This window comes from Carettochelys insculpta, chromosome 9, assembly GCF_033958435.1.
Source record: "Carettochelys insculpta isolate YL-2023 chromosome 9, ASM3395843v1, whole genome shotgun sequence".
In the NCBI taxonomy this organism is placed as follows: Eukaryota; Metazoa; Chordata; order Testudines; family Carettochelyidae; genus Carettochelys; species Carettochelys insculpta.
Genome location: NC_134145.1, coordinates 37,922,904 through 37,947,084, shown reverse-complemented (window position 1 = coordinate 37,947,084; position 24,181 = coordinate 37,922,904). Strand labels below are relative to the sequence as shown.

Here is a 24,181-nt window from a genome sequence, read left to right as displayed (position 1 = left end):
TACACGTCCTCCAGGGCTGGCAACGTCGATGTTCAACATCGACGTTGGGCAGCACCACATCGAAATAGGCGCAGCGAGGGAACGTCTACACGCCACAGTAGCACACATCGAAATAAGGTGCCAGGCACAGCTGCAGACAGGGTCACAGGGCGGACTCAACAGCCAGCCGCTCCCTTAAAGGGCCCCTCCCAGACACACTTGTACTAAACAGCACAAGATACACAGAGCCGACAATGAGTTGCAGACCCTGTGCATGCAGCATGAATCCCCCACTGCAGCAGCAGCAGCCAGAAGCCCTGGGCTAAGGGCTGCTGCACACGGTGACCATAGAACCCCGCACAGGCTGGAGAGGCAGCGTCTCTCAACCCCCCAGCTGATGGCTGCCATGGAGGACCCCACAATTTCGACGTTGCGGGACGCGGATCATCTACACGGTCCCTACTTCGACGTTGAACGTCGAAGTAGGGCGCTATTCCGATCCCCTCATGAGGTTAGCGACTTCGACGTCTCGCTGCCTAACGTCGAAGTTAACTTCGAAATAGTGCCCGATGCGTGTAGCCGCGACGGGCGCTATTTCGAAGTTAGTGCCGCTACTTCGAAGTAGCGTGCACGTGTAGACACAGCTACTGAATGTTTGTTTTACACCACCAGAATAGCACAAAGCTGCCTTGCTACGTATAAGAAATGGGAGTCTATAAATAAGGTTAATAGTATGGAAACCAGAAAGCTTCCTGAAATAATGTAGGTGGCCTGGAGGACTACCAAGAAGGCTTGATTTCTGCTGCATTCTGACATCCCCCTAAAAGTCTTCCCCTGCACATGCACAGAGACCTCTCTGTGCTTTCTTTCTCCACATTCCTCCCTATATAACTTGTGAAAAAGGCAAAGTAACAATGGAGCTTTCTTGTCTTACATAGGCAGGCATATTGAACCTTTATTTGCTCTGTCTCCTGGTTCCTTCAAGTCAGTTCCTAATATTTCCTGACACGACAGGCTGATATATGGCAAAGGAATTTGGAGAAAGTATTTCAGGACAGAGTAATCCAGCCCCTTCACCCAACAGTTAAAGGAGCAGAGCAGCAGGACTTAAAAATAGGGCCTCCTTGATGATGCCAAGACTTCTGATTTTTGGCCTGATTCTGCAATATGCTGGAGGTCCTCAGATGACAGAGTTCAGTGCTCTCAGCACATTGTAGGATTGGGTCCCAAATAAGGGCTATAAGGAGCATGAAAGTTACAATGTGTAGCTTAGTGTCTATTATTTAAGTACATTCACAGCCAGAATATAATAGCAGTACCTAAATAAAATTGTCACATCTGATATTTTGACTATCTTGACATTTGTCCCTTTATGGTGCATTTCAAAACCTCCTTTTCTCTGCAGAGAATAAAAAAAGTCACAAGGGCAGGAGAGGACCTACACACACACACACACACACACACACACACACACGCAACCAGGGTTCTCCACCAGAATCCTAGTTAAAGATCTGAAGAAGATGAACTGAAACAGCACAGCTTTGACCTTTAGAAAGAGACACTATAAATAGAAAATATTTCAACTTATTGTCATAAATATGCTTCCCTTAGAATGCTATAGCAACGCTAAGAAATCTTTGTGTTCTATGCTATGTCCTGGGGAATTAATGACTTTGTTTTCTTTTGTGAGGCTGCATCGTTTTCTACATTTTGCTTTGTCTTCTCTAAATAATTCTATGTAAATGAACACTAGGACCAAATTCAGAACTAGTATGAGTGCAACACCACTCATCTGAACTGGGGCATTTGTGTCAAGAAACTTTTCTGTTTTGACTCTGGCCAAATGGAAACAAGTGAGAATTTCAAAAATCAAATGGAGAGAGAAATCTCTGAGCTGCAATTTATTTGCAAATTTGACTCCATTAATCAAGGATTAAACAGAGACTGGGAGTGGCTCGCACCTTACGAAAGGAGCTTCTCTGCCCTAGGTGTTAACATCTCCATATTAGACTGAGAATGGGCCATACCGCCCTCCCCGCCCCTTGTCTGACCTGTTTTTTCCTCTTTTCATACGTTCTACTGATAAAGGGCCTTTTCTACCCTGGCTGAATAGACCTTGTCAGCTCTGGCCCTCCCTTTTACTGGGACTCCACTCTTTAAATACCCCTCTGAAACCGCCCCCACACTCATGCATCTGATGAACTGGGTCTTTGCCCATGAACGCTTATGATCCAAAATATCTGTTAGTCTATAAGGTGCCACAGGACTTCTTGTTGGTCTCAATTTCTCAATAGTAAGTTGAGTGTTCTAAACATTGGATTCTATGTAAATTTTGAGAGCCTTTCACACAGACTATCCGTGAGTACTACAAGCGGCATGGGAAAGACAAAGATCTTCCTTCACCAGGATATGGAGCTTCCAAAGGCCACCGTGGAAGCCACTCAGCTTCTTCCCCATTTGGGTGGAAGAAACCATGTCAGAGAGTCAGCTGTGCCAATGAACACAGAGACAGGCTTCACTGGAGAGAGTCCTAAACACAGCACTACATTCAGTGCTCTAAACTTTGGCAGTGTTCACATCTGGCTTGTAATTTTACCACTTTCATGTATCTCTCTGTCATTGTGTTATGGGTTATTTTCTTTTTTACTAGACTTTTCGTTTCTTTGCATTCAATGCAAATGCAGACTGATAAAAAGGAGATGGCTCAGGGGTCAGTCAGAGACTTTACTTTTGTTCCTTCTTTTTACTATGTTTTAATTTTAAACTTAAATTAATTTCAGCTAAAAAGTATGGCTCTTTGAGTATGGAAAATATGACACATAGTATTAATGTGGTACAGAAATTCAGAGTTCTGAAAGAAAAAAACTATTCTGAGGACAGGAAATGAGCTGCCAGTTGGAGATATTAGATATAAACATGGGGGGAAAACTAAGACAGCTATCAGAGGGAAAAATAGCTCATGTAAGTTGCAGAGTGTAAAAACACACACAATGCAAAGAGGATAAAGAGGATTATGAAACAAAACTCTCAGGGTATAAAACTGATTAAGAAAACTAGAACTAACAAAAGGAGAGCACTCACTTGTGACAACAATACAATTATGGAAAAGCACTTGGACTACCAACAGGGGAAGAGATTCATGAGGAAAGCCACTGGACCACTTTTGGATAATAGAGAAAATTAATCTGTACTATCAGCTGAATAATGACACAAACCCCACAAAAACAAGATGTGTACAATTTAAAATCACTGAAGTCAGATTCATCTTTAAGGATAGAGAGATTAAACCAGAAACCCCGATACAAAGGACTGAAACGTCTGTTGGACCAATAACTGATATCTGACCACTCCAGTATGAGTGAAGGAGGACTTGAAGGAATGAAAAATAATAATTAAAGAGTAGCCAGGAAATTATAAGTCATCAATACAATCTTATTGCCTGGCATAATATAGGGATAGTAATATGAGATAAGATCATAATATTTCTGAAGAAATATCAGCTGAATAAAACTGGGCACTGTGGCTTTATAAAATATTCATAAAATATTCATGTGAAACTGATGGATTAAGGGTAATGACATGCAAAGTGAGATGTGAAGTACTCTTCTGAAATGTCTAAAAGGCATTTGACCCAGTGGACTCATAAGAACAGCAAGCACAGAACAGTACGTGGCACATTTGAGGATAAAGAAATACCTTGGAGCCTGATCTTGCAAGGGTGGAACAACGGACTCATATAGAGCCCCAAGGAACTCAGTGGGATTCTATGCACATACTGCCTGCATGGGTCTCCTTGCAGAATCAGAGCTGCCTAGGTGATAGTGTAGGCTTAACGGGGCAGGAAAGAGCTAAGTGAAGAATTGGCTAATGTAGAGTGATAGAAATGTAGCCTTTGGAAGTCATGTATTCTAGCCATCTGTGATGAGGCAGGACCAAGAATACCTCTCTTGCTGGTCAGTTGAAAACTAGGACATCTTCATGTCACCCTCCTATTTGTGAGCCCATTGATGGCTGATCAACCCAGTTCTGGAGCCAGAGATCTTCTCAAAGAAAGGGCAGGGGTTGGTAGCTGTTGGAGGGGCATGGGGCAATTTCTGATGCTCTTTCCTTCTTCTCTTCCTTTTCTTGTCTGCACTGCAGCGGGACCCTTCAAATTGTGCCAGTCCCTCAGCAATAACCATTCTCCACTGGGGACACTCTTGGTGAATGTTCTCCTAAGTGTCGATACTGATGCTGCCCTTCTTCATATGTGCATTCAGCATGTCCTTATATCACATCTACTGGCTCTCAATGCTCCTCTGTCCGTCCTCCAACTCAGAAAACAGAATCTGTTTTGGGAGGTGCTGAGCAGACATCCAAACCATGTGACCAGTGTAGCCTTTGCTAGCTTAATTATAGTTTAAAATGTAGTTTGGGTAAGGCTTTGTGTTACTATAGCCATATATTAAGAAGCCATCATAGTATAGCTAACTTAGGTCCAGAGAGGCCTACTTCTTTTTATCTATCTTTCATGTCACCAGTAATGCCAGCAGCCTGCCAGTGAAATATGGCATGTGGGGCTTTTTGCAAAATGTTCTTCTTTCACCCTGTTTGCAAGAAAACTTAGTTTCTCAAGACCAATTTCTGATAAGAAGTCGAGGGAAAAACACCATGAAGTGGCCTGTACTTGAATTCAATTGGTGCTGGCACACCTTTCCGGCCAAGGGAGGTGGGGGAAGCTTGAACACCAGCTCGCATCAGAAAAACATCACAGCCAGTGAAGATTTACATACGTCTTAACATTACTAATTTGACCTGTCTGACCTTAACTATAGAATACATACATGCTGAGGTCATGGGAAAACGTGGGGTATTGTTGATTGTTAAAGATTCTACGAAATCAGAGCTTAATTTAGCATCAGTATTTAGTACCAAAGGCAAAATGGGTGTAAGAACCCCTTGCTGCATGGTGAAGGTGTGCTAGACAGGATCTGCACCAGAGGTGTATCTTTCACCTTGGTCGTCTCTGTCTCTCTCTCTCATCTCTGCTATCTCTGTTATCCTTGCTACCACTATTCTTAAAACAACATTTTGTTTTTCCTCTTTAACTTGAATTCTACCCACTCCAATAACACCTTCCTCACCAATTGCAGAGAGCAGGCCTCGACTTCTACAGGGTTCAGAGGAGACAGTGAGTATTGCACCCTGCTTGTATAGCATAAGTTTAAACCATAAGTCCATGACTTGTATTAGTTGTTATAACATGAAGTAAAATCTGTTTGTAACCAGATATTGACGAATTAAACATCTTCAGTTTGTATCTCTTAAGTTCTGCTTTAATACCATTATGCTGCTAAAATAAACAAACCATAAGTGCTGCTAAAAGTATTGTCTGTGTAATCACCAAAAATCCCCAAAACTCACCTCTAGCTTAAAACACACTCTGTCTCAAACTGTTCATGTTAACCTGGGAGACATGCAAACCTTTATCTTTAAACTTTAAGACAAATTGGCAAGTCTTCCCAAATCCATAAATCCTACTACATTCCCCCCTGAGGCACCACCAGTCCAGTGAAGTTGTTGATGAATGATAATGGCTGGTTATAATTACTAATTAAGTCCGATAGGTGGACTGACAATTAAAAATAAGAGTCAATGCCCATGTCATTTAAAAGCAAGTATGTAAGGAAAAATCATTCCACACTGAAAGATGGAACTAACCTTCCTCCATTGATGATTACGGGATCAGACCCTGAACAAATGTCTTCCACAATGTAAGAATTTTCTGAGCAGGACACATTTAGGGATGTGTAGTTAGGTTTGCATACAGTCAGGAAATATGGTGTTTGGTATCCTGTTGACAGCTGTATGATGTCAGTAATGAGAGCAGTAGAGCAAAGGCCAAAGACATGAACGCCTGGAAAGTAAAACAACAGAGCTGGTTAAACTTAGAAATGAAATTGAGCTGATGAAGTGGGTCTGTCCCACAAACACTCATCACTGACTAAATCATTTTTTCAGTCTTTAAAGTGTTGCATTTCTGCTGCTTTATTTTGTAAGAGTACAGTCTAATACGACTACCCCTCTGTTCCTGTGATGAGTCTATCTACTGAAAAATCCAGTCTTCCTCTAAATGTTCTTTTTGTTACTGATTCATAGAACTAATATCTTGAACACCAAATTCCCAAGACAGACCTAGTTCAAGTAAATGTGGTTGCTTTGGTGTGCCTTTTATTGTGCTTTGTGTAGTATATAGATTTGTTTCCCTGATCTACAAGCAGTTTAAAGTAGCTTCCCCGTCCCTGTCACCACCCCCCGGAGAACTGGAAGAAGGGTGAGTTATTGCTTTATCATGAATGATTAAATATGCCATGTAAATGAAAGATCAAGTTCAGGGACCAAATTAAGGGTGAAATCCAGATACCTCCAAAGCTTGCTTTGTATAGAGTCAGAGAAGGGCCCACTTAGATGGGATACCACAGGATATGGGGCAACTTTGCAGCCCTCCTTGGTGGCTATTTTAGCCTTGCCACTGCTCTGCATCTGCTCATGCAAGGTTTCTCTATCACTGAAGATGGTGCTTTGAGCCCTCACCAGCATTCTTCATTCTACACTCAGAGCAAAGAATAACTTGCTAATTCCAATCTAGTGATGGACACCAATCATTTAAAAACAAAACAAAAGAAAATACCCATTTACCTTCTTATCAATGGCTTATGTGAAACAAGTCTGGTAACTTTCATCCATTTTCCAGGAGATAAGAGAGAGGTAGACAAGTACTGAGGCTCTTAACCCACAGATTCAGGCAACCAAGTTACATGTTAAGTGCTATTGCAATTCACAAATCTCCTGCTCAGCTGCAAGCAAACCCGGCAGGTGCCCAAGCTGTACCTAAGTTTTTGCAGTAAAAGTTCTGTAGACACCTATATTTCTTAGTATGGGCAATGCTATCCCAGTCTGTGTCCCAATGCCTATCTCCTTTTCACAGTGCAGAGTGATTCACAACCAGTGGAAGATAGGGTCTCCACACAAGATAGGTGAAAAGAGCACCTATTTGGCAAGTATAAATGAGGCCACATACCTTTCTTCAAAACAGCCAAGGTGGAGGCTCTCCAGTAGACCTTTTAATCCACTGGTTAGAGCACTTACCTGGGGTGTGGAAGACTATGGCTCCAGGCTTCCCTCTTCCTGATGAGGAGATGGAATTTAAACCTACCACCTCTCAGAATAGTGTTTTAACCCTAGGGTGACAAATTGTTCTTCTGAGAGGCTGGGGGAGGGCTCTCATGTCTCCTATTGACACTGTCCCACTTTAACTATATAACAGAGTAATTAAACATTAATAGGGCCAGAGACAGTTAGAATAATCCTATAGTCTGGTAGTTAGGACCCTCATCTGAAAGATACCAGAAAGAGAGGGAGATTGAAGTACTGGTGCCCCACCTCCCTGTGAGTATTCGAAAAACTGGGCTAAAGGAGGGCTTCTACAACACCTATGTCCTTTTGTGAATCCAGCCTGACATACCGTCTACACGTGGAATATCAGCGACACTGATGGTTTTTGGTTGGGCTACCAGCTCAAGCTGTCTCTATTTTGCTGCTCATGAATAGTGATTCATTTTAGAGAGTGAAGTAAAAGCATTCCTTGCCAAACCCATGTATGTTAACAATTAAATGGACTTTAAAAGAAGACAGTGTTGGGAGGGGCAATAATGGTAATCCAAACTGTTGATTTAGCAACACTGATGAAAATGTAATAGATGAATGAGAAAAATGGACAGTAGAGGTTTTAGTTTGCGATACCATTCGACAGTTTCTCTTGCACTTTTTGGAAGGATAGGAGATGTGCCAATAACCACCTTTCACTGTCCTAAAAGGCTGTTTGACAGAATGCAAAAACCACCTAATTAAAATTAAAAATATATCACAAAAGGCATTTTTGATAACTAGCACACAAAACCCACCAATGAATCTGACAGCTCTTCTAAGGAAAGAGTTGAAGTTGCAGCCTCCTGCATTAATATTGGCCTCGGCTCCAATCCCATTTCTTCTTTTAGACAGGCAACAGTAGAGAATTCCTTCTCCTACCATTATCTGCAATAATAAAGGAGAGATTCATGGCACAGGTAGCAGTTATGCAGCAGACAGTGACTGGACTGTGAGGCCTGAACAAACAGCATTCCTGGAAGTGTACTTCCCTTTCTAGGATTTACATCTGTAAGAAAACATTCAAAAATGCAAATTCTCCTGAGTGTGGGCAGGCTAGATGATGACACTGACGTTAAATATAAACAACATAAGCTCTGTGGGGCTGGGAGCTTGTTTCTGTAGTGTGTGTGTAGTGCCTAGGGCTTAGAACACTCGCCCTGCTTGGGGCCTCCCAGTGTATGATAATATAAAAACCAGTAATTAGAAAATGTTGCATCATAAATGGTGATGAGCCATCACACTCCCATAGCACTTCAGGGTGGGGTGGGGGAGGTGCAGCACTCAGCCCTTGGCTACCTGGGTAACCTTTGGCCATGCTGGCAGCCAAAACTTGCACACCTGCTTGTTCGTCCTTAATTGTGTAACAGGCTCGTTTTTTTAACCAGATCCACTGCAGAGACGTGTCCTGCCCTTAGGGGCAGAGCAAACCTACAGAGGTGTTAGAGTAGAGCTAGGAAGCAGAAAGCAGGGGTGCAGCTGAGCAAGTGCCTCATGCCATGGTGGTGCCCTCAGGGCAATCCTGCCTGGTACACAGCCCATCACCTCCATTTCCTTTCTTGGTTCACCAAATAAAATCCACATGGTGTTTTCCAACCTTATCACAACAGTCCTCCTGAGGGGTTGTTCTATTAGTTACAGTCCAAAACTGAATACAAAAATCTTCCCTCCAGGCAGGCACAGTTAACCTTCCCTGATGTGGGTAGACTCTCTCCTGTGTTAGCAGGCTACTCTCAGCCCCTCCAGTTCCCCAAGTATGAGCGTCTTCCTGCAGCAGCCTCTCTCACTGACTGCAATCTCACTAGGGATTTCTGAGCTTCTCCCTTAGTAAGGCTGCTGCTACACTACCACTCTCCTGTCGGAGGTACCATGGTAATGAGGCAATTCAAAGGAGGCAAATGAGGCGCTAGTGTGCGTATTCAGCTCCTTATTAACATAATGGCAGCTGTGCAAACAGACTTTGAATTGCAGATTGACAGTGCAGATGGAGGCAGCTTCGAAATAACTGCCCCACTTTGACATTCCCTTACTCCCAAAGAACTAGATAGGAGTAAGGGAGTGTCAAAGTGGGACGTTTATTTCGAAGCTGCCCCCATCTACACTGTTAATCTGCAATTGAAGCCTGCACTTCGAAATTCGTGCAGCTGCCATTATCCTAATGAGGCACTAAATATGCATGTCAGCACCTCATTAGCCTGCTTCGAATTGCCTAATTACCACAGCAACTGCGATGGGAGCGTGTTAGTGTAACAGCAGCCTATGGCTCCTCTTACGAAAGTCCCTACCTAATTACTCTCAAGTGGTTCATTCTGTAATCAGGGTTGGCTTGCCCAAGGCAAGTCACCAACTTGCATGGAGGAAAGTATGATGTTACTTTTTGGAATTCATGGCCATGGTCCTAAATTTCACAAACTCCAGTTTATTTGTTGTTTCTACTAAAAGTCTCAGCAGTAAAATAGTTATGTCAGCATTGCTGACCAGAGATGTGTGAACAGTTGTTTTTGATTTGAATAAAATTCTGGAAAATCAAACAAAAAATGCCAGTTTGGGTCAAAACTTGTGAAGAATGGAAAAGTAATAAATAAATAAAGTCAAATTAAATGTTTTGTTCAGCCTGAAACTCAATATTTTGTTTCATTTTTAAGGATTTTTTTAACATTTCTATATATTTTTAAATCAAATTGAAAATTCTCAAAAATATTTCAGTTTTTAATTTGAAATTATTTCCTTTAACCAAAATATTGAATCAAGATACTTAGACATTTTTTTTATATTTTGTTAAAAAACAACTTTGCAGATATGTGTCTGTTCTGCCAAGTGCTTTAACGTGAATGGCTATTATCTTTGAAGAATCTTGGAGATGGGGAGAGATCCCAGATGACAGGAAAAAGGCAAATGTACCACCCATCTTTAAAAAAGGAAAGAAGGACAATCCAGAGAACTATAGATCGGTCAGCCTTACCTCAATCCCTAGGAAAATAATGGAGGGGATCCTCTAGGTATCCATATTGGAGCACTTGAAAGAGGAGAAAGTGATCAAAAGTAGCCATCATAGATTCCCCAAGGGCAAGTCCTGCCTGACCAATCTCATTAGCTTCTATGACAAAGTAACAGGCTCTGTGGACATGGGGAAGTCAGCGGAGGTGATATACGTTGACTTCAGCAAAGCTTTTGATACAGTCGCCTGCAACATTCTTGCCCATAAGTTAAGAAAATATGGATCGGATCCATGGACTGTAAGATGGATAGAAAGCTGTCTTGAAGGTCGGGCCCAACAGGTCAATGGCTCAATATCTGGATGGCAGTCAGTTTCAAGCGGAGTGCTGCAAGGCTCTGTTCTGAGGCCAGTGTTGTTCAACAGCTTTATTAATGACCTGGATGAGGGACTGGATTGCACCCTCAGCAAGTTTGAGGATGACACAAAGCTAGGGGTAGAGGTAGATATGTTGGAAGGTAAAGACAGGATTCAGAGTAACCTGGATAAATTGGAGGATTCGGCCAAAACAAATCTGATGTGGTTCAACAAGGAGAAGCGTAGAGTCCTGCACTTGGGGTGTAAGAATCCCAAGCACTATTATAGGCTGGAGACCGACTGGCTAAGCAGCAGTACAGCAGAACGGAACCGAGGGGTTATGGTAGATGAAAGGCTGGATATGAGTCAACATTGAACCCTTGTAGCCAAGAAGGCTAACGGCATATTAGGGTGCATTAGGATGAGCATTTCTAGAGAAGTGGTTGTTCCCCTCTATTTGGCACTGGTGAGGCCACATCTAGAAAACTGTGTGTAGTTTTGAACCCCTGGATATAAAAAGGATGTGGATGTGGAGCAGGTTCAGTGGAGGGCACCAAAAGTGATTAGGGGCTGGAGCACATGACCTATGAGGAGAGGCTGAGGGATTTAGGCTTGTTTAGTTTACAGAAGAGAAGACTGAGGAGTCATTTAATAGCAGTCTTCAACTTCCTGAAGGGGAGCTCTCAAGAAGATGGTGAGAAACTGTTCTCAGTGGTGTCAGATGGCAGAACCAGGAGTAATGGTCTGATGTTAAAGAGGGAGAGGTGTAGGTTGGATATTAGGAAAAACTACTTCACCAGGAGGGTGGTGAAGCATTGGAATGTGTTGACTAGAGAGGTGGTGGATTTTAAGGTTTTTAAGTCCCAGCTTGACAAGGTTCTGGCTGGGATGACTTAGTGGGGGATGATCCTGCTTGAAGCAGGGGGCTGGATTAGATGACCTCCTGAGGTCCATTCCAGCCCTGTGATTCAATGAATTTTTATTTTTCACCTACATGTTTGGGCTAAAAAAGAGAAGTTACTCACCTGTAGTAACGATGGTTCTTCGAGGTGTGTCCCCATGGGTGCTACACAATAGGTGTTGGGCTCGCCCGGCGCTGCAGATCGGAAATCTTCCAGCAGTTTCTCCTGGATCGCGCATGTGCCGGCGCACGCCACCCCCTGCGCACCCCCGGCCGCGTGCACGATCCGGTCCCTGCCAGTTCCTTGACCAACCGCCTCGGATGCTCCTGAAAAACACTATACAGAGATCCGAAGCGGGGAGGATGGGCGGGTGGTGGAGCACCCACGGGGACACACCTCGAAGAACCATCGTTACTACAGGTGAGTAACTTCCCTTTCTTCTTCGAGTGGTCCCTGTGGGTGCTCCACAATAGGTGACTACCCAGCAGTAACCGAAGTAAGGAGGTGGGAAATCGGTTTATGTGTAGCTTGCCCCCGAGAGGACTGCTGTCGACAGACGGGTATCCTCTTAGAAAACCCGAGGCAAGGCATAATGCTTGGCGAAGGTGTCACAGGATGACCAGGTCGCCGCTCTACAGATGTCTGTTAACACAATGCCCTTGAAGAAGGCTGTTGATGCCGCCACCGCCCTGGTGGAGTAAGCGCTGGGCGGGGCCAGCAAAGGAGTCTTTCGAAGTTCGAAGCACATTTTTATACAGGACACAATGTGCTTTGAGATTCTCCGGGAAGACAGACCTTCTCCTTTTGACCCGGGAGCAAGAGAGACTAGAAGCCTTTCCGTTTTCCGGAAGGACTTAGTTCTGTCTGTGTAGAAGGCCAATGCTCTCCTCACATCTAGGAGATGCAGGCGTGCCTCCTTGCCGGAGCTGTGAGGCTTCAGGTAAAACGAGGGTAAAACTATTGGCTCGTTAAGATTGGACTCCGAAGAGACTTTTGGAACAAAGGCTGGGCGCAGCCTTGAGGTTACCACCTCCTTTGAGAATACTGTGCAGTGAGGCGTTGCCATCACTGCCGCGAGCTCACTCACCCTGCGGGCTGATGTAGTTGCAAGGAGGAAGGTTGTTTTTATCGTAAGGAGACGTATGGGAACTGTGGCTAATGGTTCAAAAGGTGGACCCGATAGCATGCTGAGCACCAAGTCCAAATTCCACGATAGTGGAAGTGGTTTCTGAGGAGGGGTACAGGTTTACCAGCCCCTTCAAGAACCTGGTAACGATAGGATGGGCGAATACTGTGGGCCCTTCCTCTGTATGCCGAAAGGCTGATGTAGCGGCGAGGTGGACCTTTAGCGAGGATAGAGACAGCCCGCCTCTCTTGAGGTCCAATAAGTATTCTAGTATTACAGGTATAGGAACGTCAAGAGGAGCTAACTGCTTGGCGGAACACCAGGCTGTGAATCGAGTCCATTTCTGCTTGTAAGTCCTCCTGGTGGAGGTCCTTTGGCTACATTCCAGGACTTGTTGTGCTCCCTCCGTACATGTGCTCTTTAAGGAGCTGAGCCATGGATTAGCCATGCTTGTAGGTGCAGACCCTGAGGGTGCGGGTGCACTATGGACCCTTGAGCCCGCGTGAGTAAGTCCGGCGCCACTGGTAGAGGGAGCGGTGGGTGGTCCGACATGCGCAGAAGCAAGGGAAACCATTGCTGCCGATCCTAAGAGGGACTATGAGTATCATGCGAGCTCTCTCCCTTCTGGCTTTGTGCAAGACCTTGCGGATAAGCGCTGCAGGAGAAACGCGTAAAGTAGGGAGCCCTTCCATGAAAACATGAATGCATCCCCCAGGGACCCCCGCCCTACTCCTGCCCTGGAGCAGTACTGGGGACACTTTTTTTTTTTTTGTACTGGGTGGCAAACAGATTGATCTGGGGAAAACCCCCACATATGAAAAATGCGCTGTAGCAGATCGGAGCGGATCTGCCATTCGTGCGTGATTTCGAAGCGCCTGCTCAGCTGATCTGCATTCACGTTGTGAGCGCCCGGCAAGTACGAGGCTTTCAACGTTACGTTGTTGGCGATGCACCGATTCCACAATCGGAGTGCTTCCGCACATAGGGCACAGGATCGTGATCCCCCTTGTCGATTGATGTAGAAACATAGTGGAGGTATTGTCGGTACTGAATCCCAACTACTTTGCCATGTAGGTAATCTCGAAAATGTTTGCAGGCGTTGAACACTGCTCTGAGCTCCAGTATGGATATGTGCAGTGTCTGTTCCGCAGGGGACAATAGCCCTTGTGTTACCTTGTCGCCGATGTGCGCTCCCCATCCCATGTGGGAGGCGTTGGTAGTAAGAAAAATAGAAATTTGCGGTTGGTGAAAAGGCACCCCCACTAGCAGATTCTCGGGGTTTTCCCACCACGCCAGGGATCTGCACACCTCTGTTGTGGGCGACACCACCCTCTGGATAGTGTGGGATGCCGGTTTGTAAACGCTCGCCAGCCAATGCTACAGGCTTGACATGTGCGACCTGGCATTCTGTACCACAAACGTCGCTGCCGCCATGTGGCCCAGCAGCTGTAGGCATGTTAAAGACCAGCACTGTGGGGCTGTATGTAATGACTTGCACCAGCAAACTGATTGTGCGGAAGCGGGTGTCGGGTAGGTACGCCCTTGCTGTGATAGAGTTTATGCGTGCCCTTATGAACTCTATATGTTGTGTGGGTTTGGACTTTGACTTTGCGAGGTTGATGACTAGGCCCAGCGAAGAAAAACGTGTCCACTGTGACGCGTATCATGCGTGAGACCTCTGCCTTCGAGGTCCTTTATAGCAGGCAGTCGCCCAGATATGGGAAAAATAAACACCCCCTGTCTGTGCAGGTAGGCTGACACCACTGCCAGGGTTTTGGTAAAGACTCTGGGGGCCGAGGAGAGGCCAAACGGAAGAACCCTGTGCTGGAAGCACTCCTGGCCGACCGTGAAGCGAAGGAAGCGTCTGTGTGCCGGGTGGATTGTTATATGAAAGTAAGCATCTCTTAAGTCGAGTGCTGCAACCCAGTCTCCATCGTCCAGTGCCGTGAGTATCAAGGCAACTGTGATCATCCGAAACCGTTGCTTGTGCAAGTAATGGTTGAGGCCCCGAAGATCTAAGATGGGTCTCCAGTGTCCTGTTTTCTTCCCTGGTAGGAAGTAGCGTGAATAAAAGCCTTCCCCTGGAATTATTCCGGCACTCTTTCCACCGCCCTTATGAACATAAGGTGAGTCACCTTCTGCTTGAGCCTCGCCTCGTGGCAGTGTCCCTGAGGTGAGGCCTGGTGGGAGGCTTCGTCGGTGGAAGCGACTGGGAGGGGATCGCGTAACCCGTGGCTACGATCTCCAGTACCCATATGTCTGTGGTGATCTTTTGCCATTGGGAGTGGAACAGTCTGAGGCGATGATAGAACATGAGATGAGAGTGGCATTGAGCGAGGGTATTGATAGTGCAGCCTCCGACATACCCATCAAACTTGTTGCCTTTGGGCCTGACCCGAGGGTGTACGGCTTTGTTGAGAACGTTGCCTAGGAGTTCTGTACTGTTGCCGCTATTGATAGCGCCCTTGGCCGTAGCCCCGTTGATATTGAGCATGCTGTGGTTGTGAGCGTAGCGTCTTTGCTGAGGATAAAATTTTTCCCACCTGTATGGGGGAGTATAAATGCCTGAGGTTCTAAGTGTAGCTCTCGAGTCCTTACTGGAGTGAGGGACCGAGTTGGTTGAGTCTGCTAACAGCTTTTGTGTATCAAAGGGAAGGTCCACGATCTTCGCCTGTAGGTCCCTCGAGACACCCGACGTCTGGGACCAGGATTCTCTGCACATGACCACTGCTGTAGCCGTTGAACGTGCCGCCATGTCCGCCACGCCCAGGGCAATCTGGACTCCCATCCGCGATGCTGCGTAGCCCTCTTGAACAATCGCCTTTAACACCGGCTTTTTATCTTCCGGAAGTGGATCCATGATGGGAGTAAGCCCGGAGTAATTATCAAAATTATGGTTCGCTAGGAGAGGAATATACCTTCCTGCCAAACAGCTCTAGCTTCTTAGCATCTTTGTCCGATCCCCCGATTTGTACTGAGAAGCCTTTGACCTCCGCTGGGACGACTCGACCACCAAAGAATTTGGTTGTGGGTGACTGAAGAGGAACTCCATGCCCTTTGCCGGGATGAAGTACTTCTTATCCGCTCTCTTGTTCGTAAGCGGAACAGAGGCCGGAGTCTGCCATATAGTAGTGGCTGACTCCAGAATGGCTCCGTCCAGCGGAATAGCAATTTTGGATGAAGCCAGGGGGTCTCAAATTTTTCAGGAGTTTGTGATGTTTCTCCTGCACCTCTGCCGTTCGAATGTCTTGCACGAAAGCCACCCTTTTAAACAGCTCCTGAAACTGTTTAAGCTCATCCGGGGGAGAGACATCCCCCGGGGCCATGGCCTCATCTGGGGAGGATGAGGAGGAACCACTGGGGTAAACCTCCCTCGAACCCTCGGGCTCCTGCGGTCGATGATACACTTGCTCGCTGGAGGACTGTGAAGGAAAGTCTCGGGGTTCTAAAATTAACTCCCCTTGAGACAACTGTGTTTCCGTCCCTGATCGGGAGTGCCCACGGGGGTATTGAGCGGCTGGGGGGGGGACCTGCCCCTGGGTGTAGGCCTGTGGTTTGTCTGTGTCCAGCATGATAAGGACGACCATGGCAGCATGGGTGAAGGTGGCCCAAGCCATGGTGACGCTGGTTGGAGGAATGGAGAAGGAGTTTTTTTTTTCTTTTTTTTTCCAGATCGGCCGGTGGAGACACAGGCCTTCGGTGCGGCGTGTGTATCACAGGGGGAGGGCTGGTGCTAACAGCAGCGCAGCCCTGTCCAGAGATGGACTGCGGTGCCGGGTTTTTGATGTTGCCTTGCCCCTCCGCTGCAGGGCCGGCACCGCCCCCTCCCATGCCGGGGATCTCGGCCCCGCTGTCAGCGCTGCGCTCGGCACCGTCAGCTGCAGTGCCACGTGGGTATCCTCCTCCAGTGCCTGCAGGCTCCATGCCTGGCGCCCCTGCACCGCTGGTGCCACGGGGGTCTGTGCCGCCTGTGGCGATGCCGCTGGTTCCGGCGCTTGCCTGGCTGACACTCTAGGCGCCGCGCGTGCCAGCTATTGTATAACCAGAGGCTCAGCCTCTGCCACGTGCACTGCCGCGCTGCCGCTTGCCTGAGTATGCGGCTGGTGGCTGTGTGCTCCGCTCGTCCTGCTCGCTGCAAACGCACGGCAAGGATCGAGCCAGGGAGAGTCTCCTCCATTTCTGCACTGAGGGGGTCAGAGAAAAACTACCCTCCTCTTATGCAACCCAGAGGGCCCTTCTGGGTGAGGCTTCTCCAGCAAATCCGGCTGGAGAGCCTTATCAACAAGAGCATTTTACGCCTCATCGCTCTGTCCTTCCTGGCCCTGACTGTGAGCTTAGCACAGTGAGAACGCGTCTGGGTAGCCGTAATTCCCCCAGGCATCGGATGCCTTCGCTAGGCCCCACGGAGGCCGGCATAGCTTCACGGCATGACTCCCGCTTTGTAAAACCTGAAGAGGCCATTGCGGTGAGTCCTTTATTGTTAATAGGGTACTTAGCACTTAATCCGTGCCTTTCCACCCCAAATAGCGATCACCGGTCTGCGGCAGCGGGCGGCCTAAATGGCCTTCACGTCCGCTCTCCTCTTCTCCGCTCCTCTCTTTTTCCTTTTTTTTTTTTTGCTGATATTCTCTTTGTCTTTGCTTTCTCTCTTTTTTTTTTTTTGTTTAATAACCGAAAACAACAAATTACACATGGAAAAAAACCACTAAGTAATCTGACTCTGGCCTTAGCCTGAGTGGATTCCATCTGCAGCCGATGGCGGTTGAGAAGGAACTGGCGGGGACCGGATTGTGCACGCGGCCAGAGGCGCACAGGGGGGCGGCACGCGCCGGCGCATGCGCGATCCAGGAGAAACTGCTGGAAGATTTCCGATCTGCGGCGCTGGGCAAGCCCGACACCTATTGTGGAGCACCCACGGGGACCACTCAAAGAAGAATTTTTGTTCCGCTCTAATGTTGGCATTTATGGCATTTATATTATTGTTAGCATTCAGAATTAACACTGCACTGATATGAATGGGCACTTCTGATCTCAGAACAGATTCAGATTGTTTATTTGAAGATCCAATAAAACAGCACTGCATAAGGTGAGATTCAAAAGATTTGCAATTACCCTGAATGCTAAAACCTTTTTTTTTCAAATAAAACTGTGACCTGATGAAACCATCAGACAATTGGTGATGCATTGTACTATCTCATTGAAACCCCCGTATGCAAAGGAGAGGAAATTAAACAGGAAGCAGCTATTGGGCAATCAGCTCCCTGCTGACCACACATTTGGTCTTAATTGAGTTTCCTTTCTTCCCCTAGAGCACAATAAATGCGGTGAAGGTTGCGTCAGTATATGGGAAAGTCAATGGTCGAGGGAGATAGAGTTTTATTAGCTAAGAGCTAATTACAAAAGAGTTTATAACATTATTATTCATCTCAGTATTGCCATTATAATGCTAAGACTTTGTCCAGGAGCAAGCAGTGGGATTTTACATTAAAACTTTGCAGAATCTTAAATAGCTTTTGTCAATCATCAGGGGATGTTTGGTATGGGGAGAAAACCTGAAAGACAGTCCACCTTGTGATACAGAAGGGAAACCAGGGAAACAAAACAGACTACTTGGGGTGGTAGATTCAGTGAACCTTGTTGATGTCTTTCCAGAGATCTGGATGCATCAGCTAGATAGGGCTGTAGGGCTGGCAGAATCAGCAGATTGTGAATATGTTTTTTTTCTTAGGTAATTTATGGGACAAAAGCTTGGCCCATAGCAAAGAAAAATTGTGCCATTTCACCCAAAACATTTCTGGGACTTTGTATTTTATGTTACCCAAACGGGTAGTTGTTCTGACTGAGAAGGACACAGCATCAGGTTGCTGCAGTAGTGCAAGGCCTCTATTCTTCTTGCTTTGCTACTGTCAATCAGACTTGTAAAGTATCTGATAAACTATATGCTCTGACATTCTGGAATTCTGTGACAAAGCGGGTTGCTCGCTTTCTGCAACCTAACCATCATTGGCTAGCTCAGTGATTTTCAACCAGTGTGCAGTGGCACAGTAATGTGCTGTGAGAACTGTCCAAGCATGACGTGAAATTTTGTCAATTTTCCCTCCTTGTGCAGAGCCACTACAGAGATAAATTGATGATCCTGCACCAGCTGGGGCACAGGCAGAGAAAATTCATAAGATGTTCCCTGTCTTTATCAATGAAAGAGAGGCACACACAGTGGCACGCACTGGGCTTGATAATTAACAGAAGTGTTTTTATTAGGTATCAAAAGGAGGATTTAAGCTACTGCAAGTGAAAACAGACGTAGCAAAGCAAGTTACTAAGCCACAATAAACAAAACATGCTAGTTAATCGTAGTACACTAAGGCTACCTCTACACAAGAGGGTTTTTCTGGAAAAACTGGGCTTTTGCCAGAAAAACCCGCAAAATCTACACGAAAAATGCGCTTTATTGAGTGTCCATCGACAAAACTCAGCATGTCCCCTGGCAGCATTATACCTCTCCCCATTCATGTATAATGCCTCTCTCAATAATCTTCTATCAACAAAACAGCAGTGTAGATGCTCTGGAGCCCTTTGGTCAACAGACAGGGCTTCCGGTTCACTGTTTGCAGAGCTTCAGGTCAGCCATTCTGTTGAGAGAGGGCTGAGAATGCTGGCTGCTCTTGGTCAACAGAGCAGATTGCTCTTTAGATCTGCTTTAATGTGTAGACACAATCTGTCGGCAGAAGTTTTGCCGAGAAATTCCTTCTGACAGTGACTTCTGTCGAAAGATGCTTCTTGTGTAGATGTAGCCTAAAAGAAATTGTTTCCAAGTATATTCCTCACTCTTGTCCTTATTTCAGTTAAAATCCTTCAAGACAGAATTAATTGATCTTTTCTCTGGCTTGGATCTACAGCTGTTTAGAGTTCTTTACAGTTCTTTGTTCTCAGGTTTCTTCACATATATCCTCTAAAAGTGGGAAGGCACTTTCAAAAGCCAGGTGAAGAGAAAAAGACTCACTGCTTTCCATTCCTTAAACAGACTTTCCTCAGAGCAGAAACCTGTTCATTTATCTCCCCATTCCCATGGAAAAATGTCAAATTCAAGATGGATTCTAGAAACAGATGTCATGGTCACACGTCTTTGTAGGACCAACCACAGTTTGGGCGTACAGGAAAAACAAACCCATTACAAATCATTGTTTTGAGCACTGGGCCATTAAGTTTCCTTAAATACACTGATCACTTTTAATAGAAGACTTAGATTAATAAAACAGGTTTACACTTCATATTTCTAACTTCATATACAAGAATGATACTCACAAAAATAGAATATAAACATTTGACAGATTGTAACTTTACAAATGAGATGTTAAATGATGCATTTTGCCTAAAGATATTCCAGTTATGCATATTCACAAGCCAATTTTCATAACTCATGGTGTGGCAATGACAACTGTAATAACTGAATTGTGGTAAAGTCTAGGTTCTATAAAGGGAACATCTCATCACATATCATACACTGATTCCTGTTCTATATTTACCTTTCTAGGCCTTTGGATAGGGATTGAGACTGGGGTTTTAAAAGGGATTGGGTTTTCTTTTGCCCTTTTCTTTTTGTTAGCCACAATCTTTCAAAATTATTAAATGTTCCATCATTATGATTTGGTATATGAGAGGTTTTTTTCATGATATGGAGTTGCTGTTGCTCCTATAATCTAGTAAGGCATGCATGGATCTCTTATGCTTCTGATAATTATGTTACATTACTGGAGTTCCAGTATGGTTTTCAGTGCTTCATTTTAAATTAGGGTTGCCAACTCTGACTGAAGCTATTCTGGGAGATTTTTTCTTCCAGCATTCTATAACGCCATTTTGTTAAAATGCCATATTATAATCTCCAGGATTGCTTTCAACAGTCACCTGGAAGCTTCCAGGAGACTCTAGATCAAACCTATTTTACATATTGCATCATTTGTATGATATGATATTGTGGAAAATTAATAAAAATTAAAATAGCATACAAAATACTTAACTGCACAACTTGAATTTTGCATAAGTATATTCTTTGTGCATCCAATTTCCTAGGACATTTATTTAAAGGAAAGAAAAAAAGATGCAAAAAAAAATATGTCCTAGCTCCATAATTCACAGGCAGTGAGTAAAAGCCGATTGCTGTGTACCATTGTCATTAGTATCTATTATTAATGCAAGTTAAGTATGCATTTTGGCTCCAGGAAATGTACTGTTGTATACCCTTATTAGTAGGTATGAATTAAGATATTCCTGGAGCTTGCTGGTAATTAATGGTTATAACTTTGAAGCCTCTGCACTGATTTTCTTCAAGTTTGGTTCAGGAGTTAAGTATCAAAAGAGACTAAAAAATGTTCAGATGATTATAGATACATCAAAGTTTGGAAAAAATAGCTTTAGGAGTTTTTGCCTTATGAACATTTAAAGTCAGCAACATAGCTGTGAAAAACACAGTCAACTAGCTGTGATGCATGTACAAGGCACATCTCATTCTGTAATCCTGCTTGGCATGAGTGGTGGATATCATTGGCAGGTGAGGCAATGCCTTCCCAAACTGCCTCATCTGGCTTCACCCCACTCTGCCAGAGCCCTGAGAGCCCCTCCTCCAGCCTGCTGTTGTGGGGCCAGAGGCTGGGACAGGCAGGCTGGGGACTCGCACGGCCTGTCCTCTGGTGCTGGGGCATTCTGGCTGAGGCTGCTGGATCGGATGTGGGGGTGGCCTTATTGGTCAGGGTGTGGGCTGTGCAGCTTCAGCCTGCCAATGCCATGCCTCTCAGACAGCTCTCTAAGGCTTCAGGGCTGTGTTAGGCTGCAGCTGTGCTACCCACTGGCTCCCTATACCTTGGTAACTGGGAGAGGCTGGAGTCACTAACTTGGAGCAGGGAGGAGGCAAAGACCAGCAACCGCATTGGGCAGGGCTGGAGAGGGGCTTGTAGAGGCCACAATGTGTGTGGGAAGGGCTGAGGGGTGCTGGGATCCTGTTGACATAGAAGGGGCAGAGCCGAGGGAAGCTTGCCTCCTGAAGGTATGGGGTCACCCATTGCCCATGTTGCTTGGTTTACATGCGTATTTATCTTGACCCATCTGAGCAGTCTCGGTGGCTTACTGAACTACTCACATGCATTAAATAAGCTCACACGTAAGTCCTTCCAACATCAGGGCTTAAGTCTGCACTCATTGACAACACTTTCTGCTGCAAAGTCTCCAGCAATTTAAAAATAATTCTAACTGGAAAATCAAAACCATCTTTGTTAAAAGCAAGAAAATGCACTCGGCATCAGTGAGGGTTATTTTCAAAGCTGGCTTCAGTTTTCAGCGTTTTCTGCATTCAAACCTGTCTAGCACAACATTGTGTTTAGAATTGTTTAAAATGGGAAAGTTCCTCCTTCTTCCCTTCTCACTGAACTGAAGCCTAGTTCCATGGATTTTGCTCGGACTTAGGTTTGGTTCTATGTAAACACATAGTTCCCAGCAAGCTCGGGTATAAATCTACCCTGAACTAGCCTGGCAGGCACTAAGTTTCCATGTGGGCCCTGCTGGACAGCAGCAAAAAGTTCCTTGCACTCTTTGATCTGCTCCTGTTTCAAAGTGGGATAGACCAAAGTCTTCATATAACTGTTCAGCGCAGTGTGTCCAAAAGCAATTGAACCAATCACCACATGCCCCCCTTCCCTCTGCCAGGCACTGCCCCCGCCACTAGGCACCCTACTCCTCCCTGCCCCCCGCAGCCAGACACTCTACTCTTCCCCCAGCCCCCGCAGGCAGGCCACCCTACTCCCCCAGCCCTTGGTGACTCACCAGAGCTGCTGCCAGGGCCATGCCACTGGAACCTCCCAGCCCAGAGCTGCGTCAAACTGACCGAGCCCTGGAGAGCTGAGCTGACCCATGCTGCCCAGTCCAGCCCCGAGCTACGCCAAAGGCCAAGAGCTGTGCCATGCTGCCCGAGCCACACTGCCCAGCCCAGGCTGGAGAGCTGTGCCACCCAGCCCTGAGCTATCCTGCAGCCCAAGCAAGCTGCAGGAGGAGCTGGCTCCGCTGCTGTCACCTTTCTTGTCCCACCAAGTGGTGGGGCGCACGTGCAGAGGGTTGGATGGTGCTCCATGCGTGCAGCTCTAACAAGCTGCATTCCCCACATCATACTGTCCTATTTACCATATGTACCGAACAGACAGCGCATTGGACACTGCCGGTTTAGCAAGACAGCTGGGTCCACACAAACAGTTAGGCTGTTTCTACACATGCCACTTTCGGAGAAAGTTGCATGCTAATAAACAGCCTGAAATATTCATGTAAATTCCTGGTGCCTCATTAGCATAAGGTCATGTGATTTGGAGTCCGGAAGATGTTCTTCCGGACTCCAAAACGGCATGTAGAAGTGCTGCCCCCAGGGGGTCTTCTGGAAGGGAGTCCTTCTTCCAGAGGTCCCTTTTTCCTGGGAATTTACATGTGGGAATTTATCCTCATTAGGATATTTTGGGCTGTTTATTAGCATACCACTTTCAGAGAAAGTGGCATGTGTAGAAACAGCCTTAGGGTGTGGCAAAGGAACCACTTCTAAAAAACCCTCATGATTTTTAAGTCAGTCACATGACTTTTTTGGTTTCCACTCTCGCTTTGGAAATGCTTGGACTGGCAATACGGAAATTAGGTGCAAACCAAGGTGAATGATCCTGAGAAGGAATTCCTCAGAGAGGTGGAAGAACTGTGGACAAGAGAAGAGCAGCTACTCAACCATGCTAGAGAAGAGCTTCCTACCAATTTCGTAAGATACATATATATAGCTCCTTAGGTAAGCCATCTGACAGAGCAGGAAAAGACCTTCCAAGGTCATTGAGTCTAGTCCCTGGCCCCCTCAACGGGGCCAACCACCAGGCTTCCCCCCCCCAATTTATTCACCTGAGACCCCTCAATGGCCTCTTCAACGGTTGAACTCATAACCCGGTATTCATAAGGCCAATGCTCAAACCACTGAGCTCTCCTTCCCATACATAGCACACTTCTCCAAGTGTATACATAGGTCCACAGACGTTACTTTGAAGAAAATTTATCATTCACTTAGTTGCACATTGAGTTCAAAGAGGCAGGATACCCGAGCAGTAAGAAGTGACAGAGATGTTAACCAGGGCACCAAACCTCTGTCTAAAAATTCATAGGCTGTGTTTACGTGTGTCAAATCTTCCAGAAGAACAAAGGCCATGAGGGCCAGGGGACCAGGGGACTGCCTCATGGGGCTTGACTGGGGCCCTAATTCCCCCTTTCCCCCACTCTTGTCTAACAGCAGCCCCATCCCAGGGACGGGAGAGGCACCAGAGGAGCCCAGGCCCAGCTGGCACTTCGCAGGCCAGAGGTACTGACAGACCCTCAGGTGGAGCACGACACACGCACACAGCTGCAGCCCGGCCCGCCGCCGGAGCCTGGCAGAGGAGGCAGCAGCATATGCAGCCACCCTGTGCCACCTAAATAATGCGGCAGAGAGGCTGCTGGCCCTGGAGATGGAGGACCTCCGATGGCACCAGGAAACGTTGGGGGAGGTGGTGGGGATGATCCAGGAGGTCTGTGGGGCCCTCATGGCACTCCGCACCACCCCATCTTCTGCCCCCCATCCCCATACCCTCCCACTGCTCCCACTGCCATCACCCCTCCTCCTGCCCCCTCTCCACTCCCGCTTCTTTCCCTTCTCCCACC

The 24,181-nt window shown here is 46.2% G+C and overlaps 1 protein-coding gene across 2 annotated transcripts in view; it reads right to left on the bottom strand.

The window, feature by feature from the left end:
* Window positions 1-24,181, bottom strand: part of PLPPR4 (phospholipid phosphatase related 4) — a 61,718-nt gene that overhangs the window by 16,080 nt on the left and 21,457 nt on the right. For both annotated transcript variants that reach the window (XM_075003401.1, XM_075003402.1), the window contains exons 3-4: window positions 7,923-8,052; window positions 5,680-5,875 (exon numbers count right to left, since the gene is read on the bottom strand). In XM_075003401.1, the coding sequence (XP_074859502.1) occupies window positions 5,680-5,875; window positions 7,923-8,052 (326 nt within the window). The remainder of the gene's footprint in view (window positions 1-5,679; window positions 5,876-7,922; window positions 8,053-24,181) is intronic.